The sequence below is a fragment of the Carcharhinus amblyrhynchos genome, chromosome 20 (assembly GCF_965287045.1).
Source record: "Carcharhinus amblyrhynchos chromosome 20, sCarAmb.v2.hapA, whole genome shotgun sequence".
Classification (NCBI taxonomy): Eukaryota; Metazoa; Chordata; class Chondrichthyes; order Carcharhiniformes; family Carcharhinidae; genus Carcharhinus; species Carcharhinus amblyrhynchos.
The window spans coordinates 13,865,590-13,886,610 of NC_137343.1; the positions used below are offsets into that span (position 1 = coordinate 13,865,590).

Genomic DNA, 21,021 nt, shown 5'->3' on the forward strand with positions numbered 1-21,021 from the left:
CAGGACTGGACAAGGTATTCCCTCAGACTTTGAAGGAGACTAGTGTTGAAATTGCAGGGGCCCTGGCAGATGTACTTAAAATGTCAGTATCCACGGGTGAGTTGCTGGATGAATGGAGGATAGTTCATGTTGTTCCGTTGCTTAAAAAAGGCCCAAAAAGTAATTCAGGAAATTATAGGCTGGCAAGTTTGACGTCAGTAGTAGGTAAATTATTGGAAGGAGTACTAAGAGATAGGATCTACAAATACCTCAGAAGATTATTACCACCACACACAACCCTTCTATTTGTGATTTTGCATGAACTATTAACATTTATTTTCACCCCCGCTCCACTATCTGGTCTGGCACTCTGGTTCCCACCCCCCGCATCCCAATAATGAATTTTTAAAAATAAGGACCAAGTATCTTGACTGGTATCCATAGTGAAATCAAAGTAAACTATTTTTAAAAAATGTTTCAACTGTTTATTTGAATTGAGAAGTGTATCAGTAAATGTTATCCTGAGCTATATATTTTTGGTAAGTTGCATGTACTATCACTAGGATCTGTTGAGTAAGGTAGTGCTAGAGACACAATTGGATACAATGTTGATTGGCATGAGCATTGGGGAACAGAGTTAGGTTTTCCACTCGGGCAGAGTTTTCCATTCTGGAAAATACGTTTGGTGACGGGCTGGAAAGTTGACATGATTCCTGCTGGGTTGTGGGAGGACTGAACGCATGCGATCTTCCACTTTTCAGCATATTAGTTATGCATCAGTGAGAGGGTTGGCCAGCCTCATGGGGGAGCAAAGATTCATTCGCTCCACCATTACCATCTATAAGAATAAGGGCAGTAAATGTATGGGACATGACATCTGGATGTTCCCCTCCAAGCCACTCACCACCCTGGCTCATTTCCATGCTACCGGGTCAAAATCCCGGAACTTCTTCCCTAACAGCACTCTGGGTGTACCACATGGATTGCAACAATTCAAGAAAGCAGTTCACCATCTTCTCTAGGGCAGTTGGGGATGGCGAATAAATGCTGGCCTAGCTAGTGATGCCAACAAACCATGAATGAATATTCAAAATACTATAACTTGTGCAGTCCGTTTAGTCTTGCCTTTGTTCCAGCAAAAAGGCTAAAGTACACATGCAAATGTGAATATTGAGACCAAATGACCAATGATGGATATTACTCATTTTTTATACTTATTTCAATTTACCACACTTTGCCTACAGCTAACATATTGGACAGCACTAATTTCAAGCATCAATGTAGATTGCAAGATGTCTTACAATGTACAATGTACTTTGCACTATACAAAAGTAGGCTCTTGTAATTTAGTTAGGGTTAGTTAGAGGAAATTCTTAGTCTCTGGATAACAGCTGTTGGTAAGCATGATATAGAATTTGGGTTTAGGAACAAGAACCCATACATCCAAGATGTTATATATACCATTTGAAATGCAGATGGACAAGCATCTCCTGTTGAAGTGCTGCAGTTCCAATTGATGAAACCGCACCTAGAAGCATTTGTCCTCCTGTAGTCAGAAGGATGTTGGAATTGACTCTCTCATTTTGTACTGAATTATTCTTCTTGAAGTGCCACTGATAAGTTGCTCGTATCTACTGTCTACTTGTAATTTGTTTAATGACCAATTATTGCAAATTATTAAGTGGGACCTCCAGGTTAGGTTATGGTCTTTTCAAGGCGAGATATCTAGCGATGGAAAAACAAAACCAGATAATTCCTCTGTTGCACACTTGGTAATTTGTTAACTGATTCAGCCAGATCCACTGGCCGGGGTTTTTGGTTGTCCATGCCAGCAGGATCTTCTGGTCCCACTGGTGGTGTACATCTGCCACGGATGTCCCGGTGGTGTGGGGTGCAGATGGAGTCAACGGGAAATCCCGTTGATAGTGGCAGGACCAGAAGATCCTGCAGTTGGCCAATGGCATGCTGTCTCCCACCATGAGAAAGATGCAGCAGGGAGGCCAGAGAACCCCACACGTCGTAACTTGGAGCCACTTTGAAGATTGAGTACCAAGTCTGGTTCAAACGTCGGACTGAAAATATGATTTGTCATTAGAGCTAGGATTTTCCTACTTACTGTCAGATGGCCCTGCAAGTCAGTGCCCTGAGGTGTTCCTAATCTGAACATGTCTTTCTTTTTAACAAATATTGTGCTGTATTTAATCACAATATGACTATCTATGCAATCAGCTGTTCTAATATCTAATAGACTAAAATTTTTTAAGTATTGTAATGTAACACCCAAAACTGCAGTTACCAGCCAACTAAAGGGCAAGTACCATATAATTTGATCGAAAGTTACAAAATGTCAAATTGTATAGGCATTTTGGAGAATATTGTAAAGCCTGTTTCCATTAGTATTTTTGTAATTGTTTTGGTGTAAAGTTTCTTCATTTCAAAGCTGCAGTTACTGTGATTATTTTAGTTTTCTTTTTGTCTGTAGTAAAGTAATTTCACTTTCAGGAGCATTTTGTACTGGACATGGGGCAAGAATTGAAATGGTCCACTGCCAGTCTGTGCTCAGTTACGTGCTGTGCTGAATTACATGCTCCCAGTTTGTTGGAAAGCAAACCACAGAACATTGGCAGTACTGAATATTTGATTTCCATATTGGTTCCTGGTGTAGTTTGTTTTGGAATGATGGTGTCTAATTTATAGCATGTACATTGATCCTAGATTTGCAACCTTTTTTTCACCATTTTCTAGCTGTGCATACATATTTAGATGTAGATATGTTAAGGACATACAGAATGAATTTTACTTTAATGGCAAGCTGTGCTTTTTAAGTTGCAAGTTGGTACAAATATTGTTGTGCATTCTGCACTACACTTTTGTGTGCTGAATCTAAATTCCTGACTAATAACTGTTGATCAAAAGTTAATCTAGCTTGATCTATTTCAACCAATTTCTGAATTGAATTCAAAAGAAGAGTATACTAAAGATAGTGATTAAAAGCTTGGGTGAAAGATGTATGTTTTAAGGGTAGTCTTAAACTCTCCTCCTTCTTTTACCACCCAACCCCCTCCTTTAGGGAAATCCAGCATTTTGAGCCAAAATTACAGAAATAAGAGAAATGAGACCATAAAGGGAATTTAATCATGGAGATGAGAATTTTAGATTCAATGTATCTGAAAATCAGAAAGCTAATATAGGTCAGTGAAGACAGATGATTGGGCAAGTTAAAGGCAGCCAAATTTGGGATGAGCTGAGGTTTAAGGTCTGAAGAAGACTGACTAGAAAATCATTGAAATAGTGAAGGCTGAAGTTAACAAAGCACAAATTAAAATTTAATTTGCAGATGTACTGAGATAATAAATGGGTGCAATGTTATGGAAGTAAGAAGTCTTTGGAGCTCTCATATGTATATCCATTTTTCATAACTATAAAAAAAAAAGCTGTGTTAAGTTCAACACACCATCTCTGGTATGGTTTTTATTTTTAAAAATTTACATAAGGTAGGAAAATGTAAATACAATTAACCTGAATGAAAAGATATTGACATGTCTAGAAAAGGCTTGCATTTCTGTCTCCCACGTTCTTTCTTCTGTCATAAATTCCCTCTTTCAGCAGGTAGCCAGCAAACTTTAAATCACCATCTAATTATTTTCAACCACATGACCTTATGGATTAAAGCAACCATAATAAATGGTATAAAGGCACTTACACGTAGCAGCACCAAATCATGAAAACCAGAAGGTCCCAAGTATGCTTCTGATTCTATGTTGAGTCTGCAGATCTCAACAGAAGCAGCATTTGGGGAGAATTCACCTTGCCAGCTGTTTCAATGGGAGAAAAAAACCTGCCATTGTTCTTGATCCAGTTTGCTATCCAGTGATTCTTGCAGACAACTGTGTGTGTAGACATCAGGTAAAGACAAGATTGAGTATGATTGACTCTCTATTCAAATATCCTGCTGTCGTTGACTCCCTAGGCATTCTTGCACAAGCAAGATATTTAAAGGATGCTGACATCAACAAGTGTCAGCACATTTGACTTGATTTATTATTGTCACATGTGTTAGTATACGGTGAAAAGTATTGTTTCTTATATGCTAGACAGGTAAAGCATATGTTCATAGAGAAGGAAACAAGAGAGTGCAGAATGTAGTTTTACAGTCATAGCTAGGGCTAGAGAAAGATCAAATTAATGCAAGGTAGATCCATTCCAAAAGTCTGATGGTAGCAGAGAAGAAACTGTTCTTGTGTCGGTTGGTATATGATCTCAGACTTTCGAAGGTGGAAGAGAGAATGTCCAGGGTGCGTGCGGTCCTTAATCATGCTGGCTGCTTTGCCGAGGCAGCGGGAAGTGTAGAGAGAGTCAATGGATGAGAGCTGGTTTGCATGATGGATTGGGCTGCATTCATGACATTTTGTAGTTTCTTGCGGTCTTGGACAGAACAGGAGCCATACCAAGCAGAGTTACAACCAGAAAGAGTGCTTTCTATGGTACATCTGTAAAAGTTGGTGAGAGTTGTAGGTGATGTGCCAAATTTCCTTAGTCTTCTGAGAAAGTAGTGTGTTGGTGGGCTTTCTTAACTACAGTGTTGGCATGGGGGGACCAGGACAAGTTAATCATCTGGACACCTAAAAGTTTGAAGCTTTAATTTGGAAAGATAAGGTTAACAACTGAATAGAGCAAAGGAACTATTGTAAATAAATAATGACTATGTTAGGGGAATATTTTTACATTGTAAGCGTGAGTCAGTTCTCGTCAATTACCAAATTTAGAGTAGCTACCAGATGTGATATAATGAACAGAATAATTAACATAAAGAAGATTTCAGTGAATTCTGTTTCATTTCTCTCACACATGGAAATTCCTCTAAGCTAAAAGATTAATCAAACTCTCACAATTTTTTTTTTAAACTAATAGTACTATGCTATCTACTGCATCCTTCTTGGCTTCTTCCATAAGAATTAGATATTTTGTTTATAGTTCTTGGTTGACGGTTGACCTACTCCAAGCTCCTCCATGGGTCTGTCTTAAGGTAGCTGTCGAGTTGTGTAAACACAGTAGGATTTAATTGTTGAATTTTGCTTTGAGTTTTGAAATTAGGAGTTTATTATAATAGCTGCACACCACCATGCTACCGTATTGTTACTTTGTAAAACTGAGACATATTTATCTTTGAAACTCCCATATGTGTCAAAAGGAAGGCACCAGAAATGTCTTCAACGTTTTTCCTTTGTTCTAATTTGTGTATTGTACTTTGTTTCAGGTGAGTCAGTTACAACCACGCATTCTCCCAGGTATCCTAGTCCAGCTGAACTTGATGCTTATGCCCAGAAGGTGGCTAACAGTCCACTAACAATCAAGATCTTTCCTACAAATATCAGGGTTCCTCAGCATAAGCACCTTAACAGGACTGTAAATGGCTACGACACAACGGGGCAACGCTACAGTCCATACCCTATACACTCTGGAGGATATCAGGGTCTTTTAGCAATTGTGAAGGTGCACAGCAAAAGTGTGGTGAAAAATACGGATGGCAAGAGGACACGGATGTCCCCAGCACAAATTGGAAATGGCAACATCGGACCCTACCTGGTGCCAAGCACTTTAGCGCAGAGTCAATCGTGTAATGGGCAAATAAGTTACCATGGCAGCCAGAAATCTTTGGAGGGGCCTGTTCCACCTAATGTAACTGTTGCCACATCTGTTATTCCAATAGGAGGACGTAGCCTGGCTCTGCAACAATCAAATCTCCCCTCTATTCAAAGCATCATCTACCAGATCAACCAACAATGCCAGGCTCAGGCATCACAACAGGCTTCAGCTGCTGTCTGTCAGGGTACTCTTGTCACCAATCCAAGCCCAGCCACAGTGGCCAGCCGCAGTACAGTCAATGGCTTCACAAGCATGATTAATGGAAGTGTGGTGTACACTGGAAATGTTGTACCTGAATGCCGTGGAGGAGCGGAGTTGACAGCTGCTTCAGGTTTAGCCTCTGCAGCAGGGCCTAAACCTGGGGCCTATCCAGATGGAATGGATTATTTACTATGGCAACAGAAACAACAGATCCGTATGTACTCAGGCAGTGGTGGTGGAGGTGTAGTAAGTAAGTCGCCAGAGGTTTGTGGTGTTCCACGACCGTATACCTTGGCACCTACTATTGAAAAAGTCCCTTCATCTCCTTTGAACTGTGTGGGCATGCACTGCAACTTTTCAACAGGGCAGTATTTGGCTGCCCCTTGGAACAGCGTACTGGTGACACCAGACAGTGACTGTTATAACCCACAGGACCTCACAAATGGCCACCGCGACCTTGTTCACCCTTCAGATGGGCTCACCAGTGTCTCCAGTAGAACGCTATGTAATACCTCTATCCTCAGCAGTAGTCTGCAGTCACTGGAGTATTTGATTAATGACATTCACCCTCCCTGCATTAAAGAGCAAATGTTGGGTAAAGGATATGAGACTGTGTCAGTACCTCGATTATTGGACCATCAAAATGCTCACATTCGACTGCCCGTTTACAGATAGAGCAAGAGCTGCTGTTTGGAAAAGATAGAATGGTGGTGTTAAATCTTTTATAGATATACACAGAAGCCTCCAGCCTCAATACAGCAGTCAAAGGCAAATGAAATGAAATGAAGTGGAGTGTTTAAAATGCCCCAGGGATTACAAGATGCTGGAATGAGCTTGGTTGGACAAAAGTATCGAATCTACTGGTGTTAATGATGAAAGATGGCAATTTTTTTAAAATTACAGTAAAACTGGGATTTGGGACTCGTATTGGACATTGGAGGGCAAGATGCTGTTGGAAATGTGCAGAAAGCTTTGCCATGTGTGCTGATGAGTCTGCATGCAGAAAAATTTAATTCTCCAATCCTGCGCTGAATTCTGTGAACATGTGGTCCCAAGATCCTCACCATTGCCGCTTCGTCATTGTCATCTTCATCTTTTAACGTGGTTACAAAAAAATGAGCTACTGCCTAAATCCTAGTGGAGAGTCGTTATTGCACTGTATTGGAATAAAGATAAAAGTGAGGACAGTCCAGAATATTATAAAAGAAAGTAACTTGGAAAACTTGAACCTACTTCTTTAATTCTTGTTTGAGTTTTTTTTAAATTTTGTGTTGGCTGCTAAAACGAAATAACTTTTCCTTTTAAGTTTAGAAGAAAGGTTAAAGTAATTTCACTTGAGGGAATTGATAGTTTTAAAGTTTTTTTGTAACTATACTATATGCCCACATTTGTGCTAAAATAGCATAGCAAGCAGTGAGAAGATGTATGGGTTGATGGTATTGATAAATGCACTCAGAAGAATGCGCTACACATTATTGCTATTATTTCCGTAGGACTAGAAAACTCATTAGGTGCAAATGAGTTTGTAAGAGCACATTCCTACGGAAGCAGACTGTGTACATACTGGCTTTAAACCTTTTAAGTGAAGTAAAAGCCTGTTGAGCATTGCCGAACACCCTGAGATTGAGTGCTACTTAAAAACAAACAGTATCTGATGGCAACTGTAAAATTATGGTAGGCCATGCAAAAAGATTACAAGCAGCCAAGCTGGCAGCCATACCATCCTTAAATTAGTATTCATCATAGACACCACTATAATATGACTGAGGACGAGCTTCCTCTCCCACTTTTTCCCCATCCAGTACAAAATAACATTTGCTGCTTCTGGCCCTTTCCAATATTATTCATCATCAGTTGCTAAGTTCTGCATGACCAGGGTTTCTGATGATTCAAAGGGTCATTGATGCTTTTAAAAGTGAACCTTCCCCGTGTTGCTTAGAATTAGCTAGCCACCATTCAGCAGTTACCAGTGAGGGACATTGGAGCTAACAAATTGGCTTTCATAAGTTCTTCTTTCCAAACATCAATTTTTAATTCCATGATAGAATTGCACTTGAAAAAAACGGTTTTTTGCTTAACCAAAACAAATTACCTAGGTAAATTAGTCAATATCATGCCAGATTGCAGAAAACGAAAGGTGATTAAAATCAAAAAAATGAAGCACTGTAATAAGCTGTAGCTTGCATTCTTAGTAAATTTACCAGAAAATACGCAAACTTTCTTTTGATTGTTCAACATGTTCTATGATTAGAAATTTAGATCACCATAAAAATAATGTTTTATTTCCTGCATAATTTAATGCCTGGCAAAATTACTTTGGATTAAGGCTGTAATTTAAATTAGTTGCTGCATAATTCATATTGGGTTAAAATGCCTCTAATTGACAATATTTGCAACAGAAAAAAGGCAAACACAACAGGGTTTTATTTTGGATATAAAGTATCTTGACCTACCCCTGAGAAACTTGCACCCTGCAATTTAAAACCTGAGTTATCAAGTGGCCAGATTAGTGCAACTAGCCAAGCGTATTAAATTATCATGATTCAGTTTCGATTTTATGCTGAGCACCAGGCAAGTCTCTGACATTCCGTTCCGGTTTTCTATCACATCTCTGTTTCTCACCAACATTTTCACACTATTTTGCTACATTCTTTAACCCAGAGAATGAGGAACAGCAGGCTGCATATTTATCCACATCTGTTTTGTTAATGTGTACCAATTGGCAATGGGAAGGCTGATCAGAAAGTGAGGTGGATGGTTGTATCATTTCACTTCCTCTTGCCCCCCATCACCACCACAACTTCCCAAATCCTCGTGGATTGGAAAATCAACTTCTGTTTGATTCAGTCATTATATCCACTGCCTAAGTTATATTTGGCTGCTGCTATCATTGAAAAAAAGAGATATAATCAGCATCTGTAGTAAAAAAAAATGAAATTTCAGTTTAAAAATTTCATCAAACCAGTTTTGCTAACTTGAACAATATTTTTTATTACAGTTGCTGATGGATTTGCTGTGTATTTCCAACATTTTCTGCTTGCATAGTAGCATCCAAAACAAACATCTGTCATAATTCCCAATGGGATTTAAATCATATCTTTGTATTCTTTGTTTGTACATGTGGAGTTGTGGCCTTAAAAGGTTCACCCATGTCATGTGATTAATGGTAATTCTCTGGACTCCATTATTTATAATGTGTTATTGCTTTGTAGAATCCACACAAAAATGTATTCATTAATCTTTCCTTTCTATAATTTTGCAGTGTTGGGAAAGAAATTACAGTAAAATTTGAAATAACCACAAATGCTCCCCAAGCTTGTGTGCTCTATATAACAGCCTTACTAAACTGATAAAGTTCAGCCAACAATTTCAAAGCAGTGCAATGCTTAATTTACAGTCTAGAAGTCAGGTACAGAATTTGGATGTGTTTATTTGAATTGGCTTGCACATGAATTTGCTGAACAATTCATATGAGAGCACATGCAGCAAATATTTCCAGCGCTTTCAGTAAGTACTGGCTTTTGCAGACTGTGCTTTTAAAGTCCATTTGTCCTATTTCTGTTTTTTAAATACTGATTGTGTTTTAATTTTATTTCATTAGCTGCTTTTGATATCTGTATATATACACTAGTTCTGTTTTATCCACTGTACACACATGATTGTGTAGCTAGCCTTGATTTGGGATGAGAGGAAAAATAGAAATGGCAAATATATTTATCTTTAATTGCACAATGGGAGTAATTGTACAGAGACAAAGGAATGTGAGACCTGGAACATTTATGTTCTGGCTTGAGAAAAACTGATGAAAGGAAAGGGTGAGGGTACTTTATTATTATTCATGTGAAAATTGATTGATTCAATACCCAAAAATACTTCAGTGTACAGGTGTATTTAACAAGCTTACCTGTCAAGTATATGTGATGGTACATACTGGAAGTGTAAGTTAATTATTTTTTTGTAGGGAGTCAAAATACAAATATTTTGTAACCGTTGAACTTGGCCGTCAAAAAATACTAATAGTTGATTCCAGCCTCCATAATGAACAAATTCTGGAATGAATGACCAGGTTAAACTCCTGAAGTAAAGAGACTAACTAGGATGGTCAACTTGTATATTGTCGTTGCATCTCTGGGATCTGACCTGATTTCGGTTACATTGGTTTACAAGTTTTACCACTCCACTGACCATGAGGATCCTGTATGAAATTATTTTTGGACCTAACCTAATATAAGCTTGCTGTTCACATTATTTGAAATTCAATTGGTTATGTGGGTGGGGGTATCAAATGCTCCTCTAAGTCTTGGGTTTGGGGATGCATAAAAAATAGATTCACTCTGCATCCGTTTCTGACCTGGGCAAGCTTCATGCTGACCATGGATGTAAAAGCTGAAGAACACTCTCATTTCTTAATATACATGTCCTAATCTGAATAAAATTTTACACGGATGAGTCAATGCAATGATTATCTTTTGCATCTTTGGCATTTTTCATAATACAGGCATGAGTGGGTTTCCAAATTGATGTGCCGGTTTGCACTTTACTGGGTGAATATTTGGTGCAGTTTGAAATTATGAAAGTTGTAAACCAGATTTTTCTTACTCATTATTGACCATCCATTATTCATAATGGTTTTGTTTATGTATGGGATGAATACATTTTTTGTTCCAAATTTTTACTTTTGTTTCCTGTAATTCAGATGTGATTAAATACAGAGGAATTTGTCCAAGAAATGCTAAGCCAGTATCAGGATCAATCTAGAATGAGAGAGAATGGGACAGATTAATTGGACACTATAACATTGTTTTGATCAGTTATCATTTTTACAAGCCTCATCTTTTTCAATGTTTAGTACAGTGTTCACAAAAGAAAAATGTGTCTCCTCTTTCCTAATCCATTAGAGCAAGTATTGCTAGGTGTAAACCCGCTATCCAAGAAATAAGTATTCCTGCAGTGAAACATTATAAACTCCTTAATCACAAAATATACTAACTTATTAGAACATATTTTGAAATATCCTCTGCCCTCAACACATTATTTTTCTCCCATGCTGAAACAAACATGAGCCCACATTGTATCTGAATGTCTCATTTCAAATGTTGGAGAAAATTCAGCAGCATTTTATTGCTGTCCAGAGTGTCCTGTGTTAACTTGATGGAAAATTCTCCAGAATTAGGATAATCTTTCCTTTCAAGTTCAAAGTTTATTTATTAGTGTCACAAGTAGGCTTACATTAACACCACAATGAAGTTGCTGTGAAAATCCCCTAGTCGCCACACTCCGCACCTCTTCGGGTACACTGGGGGAGAATTTAGCATGGTCAGTATATTTAATCACCTTTCAGACTTGTGGGAGGCAACCGGAGGAAACCCACATAGTCACAAGAACATGCAAACTCCAAAAGCAGTGACCCAAGCTGGAAATTGAACCTGGGTCCCAGGTGCTGTGAGGCAGCAGTGCTAACTACTGTGCCACCTTGCTACCCTTCACCATTTATCAAGCAAAAAATTTGGGATTGGGTTTTTGACTAAATGCATACTTTATTTTGAGCTTCTGTTATATCAGTGATGTTCATAATGGAGTGATTGAACTGGTTGGGAAGAGGAGTCAAACAAGACCACCTGAATCCTACCACTTGGCATCTATAATCTGTGCAATTCTTTCTTCCATCCAGGGAGGTATATTACTTTACAGTGCAATAAAATGGGTTCAATGATGATGATGTGGGTATGCCGGCGTTGGACTGGCGTAAACACAGTAAAAAGTCTGACAACACCAGGTTTTAGTCCAACCTATTTATTTGATAATATACTCGCAAGCTTTCGGGTTAGCCCCTTCGTCAGGTGAATGGAGAGTTCTGGCCTCAGACAGAGCATATAAAGCACAGACAGAGCATATAAATCACACGTGAGAATACCGTCCACCAGGTACATGGTAAACACTCTTGCAACTCGGCCAACATTGTCTACCTGATACGTTGCAAGAAAGGATGTCCCGAAGCATGGTACATTGGGGAGACCATGCAGACGCCACGACAACGGATGAATGAACATCGTTCGACAGTCACCAGTCCTGCCTGGTGACTGTCGAGCGATGTTCATTCATCCGTTGTCGTGGCGTCTGCATGGTCTCCCCAATGTACCATGCTTCGGGACATCCTTTCTTGCAACGTATCAGGTAGACAATGTTGGCCGAGTTGCAAGAGTGTTTACCATGTACCTGGTGGACGGTATTCTCACGTGTGATTTATATGCTCTGTCTGTGCTTTATATGCTCTGTCTGAGGCCAGAACTCTCCATTCACCTGACGAAGGGGCTAACCCGAAAGCTTGCGAGTATATTATCAATGATGATGACACAGAGAAGTTTTTAACATTATGGGGATCATACTGATAACAAGTTGGATCAAGAATTTTAGGTGGCAGTTATCAAAAATGTTCAGAAATTTCTGCAATAAAACTGGTTCTAATTAATTGAAATATGGAATCTCTTAAATCAAGAATGATCCTTGGTGGGTGTTTTCTGGTGCTGCCAATTCCATTTATTAAGCAGTACGTTTTCTAACGTAATTTTTTTTAACCAGTTCAAGTTAAATCCCCATGATATAGACATATAAATAAGTGGGTAAATCCGTGACACAACATGAGCCTGTTTAGCTCTATTGTCATAACGCGGTAACCAAAACAAGCTTTTACTGATGCCAAAATTAAACCTCTGCATTTGCCTAACCTTACACCAGAAATGGGAACAAAAAATCCAATTTTCTAGTGATGTCAACTCCTACCTCCTAACAGTACTACGAAAGTACTCAAAACTAACTGAATTGACATGTTGAAGGAAAATCCAAATTGTCATTAAGTTGAAGTCTGTTCGACAAAAACTTTGTTCCATAGGTGTCAATTTATCGCCAGTATAGCGTATCATGGTGAATTAATGGATAAAAGCTAGAATTTAAGGCTAAAAGACAAGTGAAATTGTCTCCTGATAGACTGATACAGTTACTGCTAGCAAGTAGCTTTGAGGAGGAGATTTAGGAAAGAGGAAGAGCTGAATTCTCCTCCATCTGATAGTTATTCTGCATGGATCATTGATACTAATTGAGCTAATCCAGGATATATTCCACCCACAATGACCCTATCAACTTTGGAGCAAGCGTATCCTTGCCAAACAATAAGCTGTATGCATTAGGATAATGGTATTAAATTCCAAATAGGATTCTGCTTGGAGCACTCTGTCATTCTGCTTTTCTCCGTCAGCTGTTGAGACACTGCAACATATGGCATGTCATTAGGAAGATTCGCCTAGTGAAAAGCCAGTCTCCCAAACAGATTTTTTTGCAGGTGCTAAGAAGAGGCAAGAGAATAACATCCAAAGAATGGGATTTGTTTTATGTTCACTCCCATTTAAAGCCTTTGAGAAAAGATCTGTACATTGTTGAGGAAAAGGTGTACCCACTTTTATTTTTGACATTCGAGGATCACTAATCAAGTTACTAATCAAATTTGCATCACACCTGGCATATTCCTCAAGATGTTATATCAAAATTTTCAGTGATGTCATGGTGACAATTCAACCTTTATAATCCATAGGGGAGAGAGAGAGGAAGGGCTGTCTCTACAGCCTATGAGAGGACAGATCCAGACAAACAAAAAAACTCCTCATTTCAAAGTGACCGTAGTCAGTTCTTTCACAATTTAGGAGCAATGTGCACCTGTGGCAAAAATTTCATTATTATTATTCTTTGATTGGATGCTGGAATTGAAAAGATTGATGAAACAATATGACATATTAGTGGTCTTTTTATGGGTAGAAAGCACACAAGATTAATGTTTTAAAAAGATAGAAGGTTCTTCATTCATAGTTCTTGTAGTTGAATAGGGCCTACTTTGTAGCATCTGCCAAATGCTTAATGTGATTAAGGATGGATAAAGGAATAATTTTGTGCAGAACACGGATGAATGATCAGCGGAAAGAGATGATGTGGTGTGAATTGCCCAATTTATATTGCCAGTTTTTAACATATGGAAAGTAATATGCATAGGGTTACAAAAGGTGAGTTTCAAAACAAAACAATGGGTTTGATAGATTCCTTTTTGAGGCCCAATTAACACTGCACAAGGACAGAAATAATGGGCTAGATGCAATTGTGCTGGCAATTTGTTTTTGCAGGATAAATCTGACATCAATTTGTTAGTATAACAGGCATACGGATTATTTTGCTCCCCCCCCCCCCCCCCCCCCCCCCCGCTCCCTAGAGGAAGGATCTGATGTTCCTTTCGTTACCAGCTCAAGTTTAACAGTTGAAATAGTTGCAGTCTGAATGAAATCTGGTCAGTCTTTTTACCATTGTAAGTCAAAGTCCATCCAAGTAAGCAGGCCAATTCTGGTAAGTAGATAGATGTATGAATAAAAATTTTTTTATCTAAATGATGAGAGATTGCTGAGCTCTAAGATGCAAAAGGATCTGAGTGTCCTAGTGCATGAATCTCAAAAGGTTAGTATGCAGGAAGTAATTAGGAAAGGTGATAGAATGTTATCATTTATTGCGAGGGAAATTGAATGCAAAGATAGAGAGGTTATGTTTCAGGTGTACAGGGCATTGGTGAGATCACATCTGGAGTACTGTGTACAGTATTGGTCTCATTATTTAAGGAAAGATGCAGATGTATTGCCAAGAAGGTTTGCAAGATTAATATCTTGCTGGATTAATATCTGCTGGAGTTTAGAATAAGAGTTGACTTGATTGAGATGACATGACAGGGTGGATGTGGAAAGAATCTGGAACTAGAGGCCACTGTTTAAAATAAAGGGTCACCGACAGAGAGAAGGATAAAAATTCTATTCTTCAAAAGGTGATTGAGGCTGCATCTATGAATATCTTGAAGGCAGAAGTAGATAGATTCTGGATAAGCACGGCAGTGAAAGGTTATCAGGATAGGGAGGAATGTGAAGTTGAAATAAAAATTAGAATAGCCATGCTCTTATAGAATGGCAGAGCACACTCGAGGCCAAGTGGCCAACTCCTCCTAACTAATTTGTTCGTACATGCAGCTGGGGGAAGTGAGCTGCATATGTTTAGTAGTTTCATTTGAAATTGTGTATCAGGTGTAAAATACAGGCAGATTGAGCAGCATTTAACAAATGGGAGTTTACTCATTCAGAATCATCTTTAAGTCATTCTTGAAGTAGTTCCACCTAGTTAGTTTCATTAAAAATCAAATTGTAGACATGGTGTCTTAACTTGGAAGCATTACACGTCATTAAAAATGTTGGTTGCAATTTTGCCCTCCAGGCTTGAGTGAGTTTAAGTAGAATTCTACTGCTTATATCATCTTGCTTTTTGCAGAGGTTATTCTCTTGGACCATCAGTTCAGCCCAACTCTCCTCATTTTTGATAGTCTCAACAAATGAGGTTCCAAAAGCTTCAATTTGGCGATCTTAGCACCTAGTGTTCCCTTGCTACATTGATATAAATAGGTGATCAGATCTGCTTAGGCTGAGAGCTACAGTTGACTAACTTTGAAAAAAATTATGCTGAAAATCATTTTAATTTCCATTTGAGCCTCATCCATAACTTCCTGTAGCTGGTATACATTTTTGAGGAGGGGTGAGTTGTGAAGGAAGAGGGAAGCAGAAGAAACAAAATAATTAATAATTTCAGTCTATTTTTACCAACAGATGGAAAATCTGGCTATTTGACACAATTTGCTCCCATTTTTGGCCAGTAGGAATGTTGTACATCCTACAGTAACTGTTCCATGATAAGTACTGCTAACAGTTCATAAAATCAAACCTTTTTCTTGGACCAGTAACAACTTTCTTTTATATACACAATGCAATCAATGCAGCAAACCGTCCCAAGGCATTTCACAGGCAAAATGTGAAACAGAGCCATTCAATGAGAAGTTGGGGCAGTTGACCAAAAAATTGGTCTGAGGTAGTTTTTAAACAATATTGTTTTGAGATAGGGAGAGAATTCTAGAGATTGGGTCCCAGGCAGCTGAAGGTAAAGTCATCCTAATGAGGTAAAGAAGTCAGATAAGTGGTGGTTGGATAAAATAATTAGGTTATATTTTCTGGGGCTAATTTACTTGTATTGGAACAAGTGCCAGAAAAATATAACTTGGCAAGTAGAACTTTGTGAAATCCTAAATTATATTTTCCTACTGACTATACTTCAAAGTGTAACCAAGGAATGGTGTCCCTCAAAAAGAGATGATCATCTGTGATGCAGTCTAGGAAGTTACTCATGAAATGAAAAAGCTCACTTATGCCATAAGACCAAATATTAGATGCAGGAAAAGAATAGGGTAAATATATCCTGGTTACTGATTTTTTTTTGCTTCTTAACTGTTAGTGGGTACTTCCCTTCCTGGGTAACTGGTGAGCACAATAATCTCATAACTAAAGCTAGAATATTACCACATTGTACATGCAAACTGAACCAGAAAATTAAAGCAGTATTGGTATAATGCTGACCCATGGTGTTTGAGCATGAGCAAGAAAGATTAAGATTGAGAAATGAAGAACTGAAGTAATCTCACTAAAATTGCAACTATCAGTCATTATGCAAGGCAAAAAATAGCTGCTTGAGAAGGTGATGGCTTTTCATCAGTTCAGATATTTTGTTTTTGGAAGGCTGATATACTAGATGTGGTAGAATTTGCATTCAGTTAAAATCTAATCCAAAATAATTTAAGTACCAAATGGAATTTTTAGATTTCTACATTCAATAGAAATTATGTACATCTCTATAATGTGTTAATCTATATTATCACTGCTTGCCGAAATTGTCATGTTATGCAGCATGAATGTTATTGGGCATCAATGACACAGCACACTGACAAGCTGTTGGTGTTCCAAACTGTCGCTATTACAAAAACAAAATCCTGGAGCAAGTGAAATCACTTCACGTAATACATATCTTTCATATTTAAAAGTTATCATAAGGCAATAATTGATCTTGAGGTTCTGATGATTACAAAATAGTTGGGTTTTTTTGTAGTTCCTTGTCATCCGAATCCCATGGTTCTTCCTACCATGTAACTGTTCCCAGATATCCCTGATCTATTGTTGTGGAAAGTGCTGATGTAGCTAAGTCTCCAAATATTTTTGGAAGAAATAGCAATTAGTTTGACTTCAAGTACAGTGCAATAGTTTTTTTAAAATACAAAGGTATAGAACGTTTTCTCATTGATGTGACTAGCAAAATAAGCTATACAGTGTTGATTACATTTCTATTTTAGTGTCATAGAAATACACATCAGGGAGGGACTAAATTTTTCTATTAGTGAGTGGTTACCTCACATTGTGACATTATAGGTTCAAATCCCAGTGACTTGCTTGATGATTTATTTTAATCTTAGGTAACTACAGCCCAATGAAATCTGTGGCACAATCTTTTTAGGTAACTTTCTAAAATGTTCCTTTCTATCCTGTAACTGTTTAATGCTATTTTTCTTTTCATATCTTTAGATCCGTTTAAAAGAAAAATTAAGAACTTTAGTCAGTTTAAACAGAAGCAAAAATGTGGTTATGAAAAATTTGGACCCAGCCACCTAGTCAATATGCTCTCAATTTTCACCTAGACTAATTGGAACTTGTAAAAAATAACTTTTAATACGATTGTTCTAATAAACTGAAGCAAATCTTTTGATTCATATGGGTAAATGCAACATTTAAGTAATTAAAAATTCTTTGTTCCTTGGATAGTTATTCAGTGCTACTGCCCAGCTGTGGAGCATCACATTCCATCTGGCTCTAGTTTTATATGTGAAATAAATGGGGAGGAGGGAAACAAGTTCGCAATTACCACCTAAGGTGCACCTTGCTTTTAAAAGCCTGCAGTATTTCCATATTTGTGTTTTAAATATTTTGTAAATGTTTCCTCAGGAAAATAAGGTGTAAAAAAAAATGTTGGATTATGTGTGTGTGTGAATGAAGAAAGCTGGTTTCTTTGAAGAAGTGTGACTAAATGCTGTAACTTCTCTAGCCTTGGAACTAACTACTCTGAATGTGCCTATGGTTCCCTCATCCTACACGTAATGCTTTCTATCGCTCCTAGATTGAACAGGGCATGGCCCTGAATTGATATTCTGACAACCCTGACAAGTTTGTTTTTATTTTTTGTCAATCTCAGGACTGAAACTTCTTTATTTTATGTAGATGTTTTATTTATTCTGTTTCATTATTTTATTATTGGTTGACATGAAATGAATAAAGCAATTAACATCACAAAGGCTCTTGGTTTTTTTCCGCCTGCAACATGTAAAAGCGTACTCATCAAAACATTTTTCAATCTAAGTATTGGAAAAAAAAATTGGCATTAACTTTACTAGGATTTTTCACTTGTTCTCTTTCCATGATTTGCTTTACTTGAGGCTGGGAGGAAATTGTTGAGAAGAGTTTTTGATGTGTCATGATTGAAGAGGTATTTGGGTTAATACTGTATTAGTTTCTGTAACTAACCATGTGACATATAAGTAATTGACCAGATGCCAAATGGCATTGCAAATCAATCTAGGTTTTGGAGCATGATTATCATTTTTGGAGTTATCCTCTACTTTTAAAGCTTCTGCCCAGGTGTAAGAGCAGACGTGCAAAAATTTAGAATTGATTCAACTCTGCTCAGTAAAAACTAGATCAATCAGAAATAAATCAGCAATGGAGAAACGTACAAGCAAGTCAAAAGACTTGTTAACTTGCTTTGAGCTGTTATCTTGATTTTGCAGATTGGTGAAAATAATTGCATGGAATATTGTAAACTTAAACATGATAAAAAAAATTCTTAATGACAATTTCCATGGCTTTGTTACTGTAGATTCAGGCAGACAGAATTGGCTGTGGTAAATATAAATGATTTTTCTGTATAAATTAAAAGTTATGTTGGCATGGCGTAATAATGGCCAACAGATTTTGAGGTGTTTGATTTCTAAGGTGGCTTTGATTTAGGCTTGCATGTGAACATGTTCATTAAGCCAGAAGTCCTTAAGAGGTGTTAAGACTCCCTCCTGTGGATCACTGAACCTGGAAATGTCTGTAACTTAATTATACATTATTTCATTTCTGACTAAAATTCTCCATGGATTCCATGTATTAAAAAGCATATGGGCATTTAAGCCCCTGGTAAGTGACAGACAGAAAAATTGAATCACAAAAGCATTTTCATGGAACTATGAGGACAGGAATACGTCACAGATAGTATAAAAAATATTTCAGTAGTGTTAAAGGATATGGCTATTCAATTGCTAATTGCTTGTGTGCTGTTATGTATGTACTGTACTTATTTTTAAAGACATTTAATTAATTTGGTATCTCAACCCAGCTTTAGCATAATGTGTTAGTGCCATCTTCCAAAATGTTTGGGTGAAAATGAAGTGCAGTGCGCACAAGAAATGATTATGACCCACTACAGGGTATTGGATTCTCTGCAGGAACAGAAAACAACAGGGATGAAGCTTCTTGTTCATGAGGCGTGTGTGGTCTAGCTTATATAACTAGGAAGAGCACTGTATTGAATTACTCTAAAACATCTTAATTGCATTGAGTTGAGAGATACCTGTGCCATCAGACTTGCTTGGAACATCAAAGGGTTAGAGTCACTTAAAAAAGAGTTTACTCTGGCCAGCCTTTTCAGGAAGTGAGGAGGCTGGTGATAGAATTCATATACAGATTCATGGAATGGGTGGGCATTTAGCAGATTAAATTTAAGAAAGAGAAGTGATACATTTTGTTTGGAAGAATGAGTACAAATAATATAAAGGTCTGATTTTAAAGGAGGCTCAGGAATTGGGACAGTTGGGGATATATTTGCACAAATCATTGAAAGTGGTAGGGCAGGTTGCAAAAGTGGTTAAAAGGGCAAACTGAATCCTGGGCTTTACAAATAGTGGTATAAAAGTACAAAAGCAAAAAAAAAGTTATGAACTTCTATGAGGGTTCAGCCTCACCCAGAGTATTGTGTTCAATTCTGGACAGCGAACTTTAGGAAAGGTGTGAAGGTTTGAGAAAAGGTGCAGAAATGATTTCTACAGATGAGGTACACAGACTGGAAAGGTTGGTGCTGTATTCTTCAGAGAAGAGAAAATTGAGAGGAAATGTGTTGAGATGCTCAAAATCCTAAGATGTCTACAGAATAGATGGAGGGAAATTATTTCCACTGGTGAAAGGACAGAGAATGAGAGGACAAAATGAATAGCAAAGAAATCCTGAAGAAAACCTTTTTGTGCAGTGAGTACTTACAATCTGGAGTGCACTGCCTGAAAGGATGCTGGAGGCAAATTCAATCATGACTTTCAAAAGGGACCTGGGTAAGGATCTGAAATAAAAACATTGCTGGACTATGGAGAAAGGGCAGTAGAGTGTGACCAGCTAAATTGTTCTTGCAGAAAACGGGCACAGACTTAAAGAACTGAAATGGTTTATTTTTGTGTAGCCAGTGTGTTACCAAAGATCCAGGCACAGGTCATGGGCTCATTTCAGCAATGATGTATGTTGCAGAACCAGATCAAAAGCTGCCAATTTAGCAAGGACTTGGGGATTCAATTAATACACCCATCATCGTAATTTTCTAATTGATTGTTGAAAAAGCCCGAGCTACTTTGCTTATTTACGTTAAATTCTAGTGTCTGCTCTATTGCAAGACTGTTCATTCAGGCTGAACCAGGTAGTGCACAACCTTTTTGTTCAAGCCTCATTTTCTAAGTATCATTGATATGACATATTTTGATCTGCAACATTAGAGACTGATCTCTTTCCCCAAATATATTTGAATACCCAATGACTAATTTAAAAGGAATCACTGACAGTGTTTCAAAATATTTATTGCAACAAACAAACAAAAGCAACTCGACTAAACATTACTTAGGCAACTAATAACCTAAACCACAGATCATCCTTATTAATGCTTTACTGCAATCGATAACCCCATGATATCTACATATGCATTATAATACATTCTCCACAAAATTGCAATTTTTATAGGAAATGGTCCACAGCTAGTCCCAGATTCCAATTTGTTTTTCTTCCCATTTGTACCATTGATCATCAAAAAATGCTTCCCTCAGCTTTCATGCAATTTTGAAATTGACCACCAGCTGTAAAATCCACTGGCAGTTTCTCTTCACAGCCTTGCCAGGGCAAATCTTTTAGTAAAAAGTCTGACAACACCAGGTTTTAGTCCAACCTATTTATTTGATAA

The 21,021-nt window shown here is 37.7% G+C and overlaps 1 protein-coding gene across 1 annotated transcript in view; it reads left to right on the forward strand.

Annotated features, from left to right (window-relative positions):
• Positions 1-11,661, forward strand: part of fam222aa (family with sequence similarity 222 member Aa) — a 262,440-nt gene extending 250,779 nt beyond the window's left edge. Inside the window, exon 7 of the mRNA XM_080208106.1 lies at positions 5,237-11,661. Coding sequence (XP_080064232.1) covers positions 5,237-6,501 — 1,265 coding nt within the window. The 3' untranslated portion in view covers positions 6,502-11,661. The remainder of the gene's footprint in view (positions 1-5,236) is intronic.
• Positions 11,662-21,021: the final 9,360 nt, after the last annotated feature.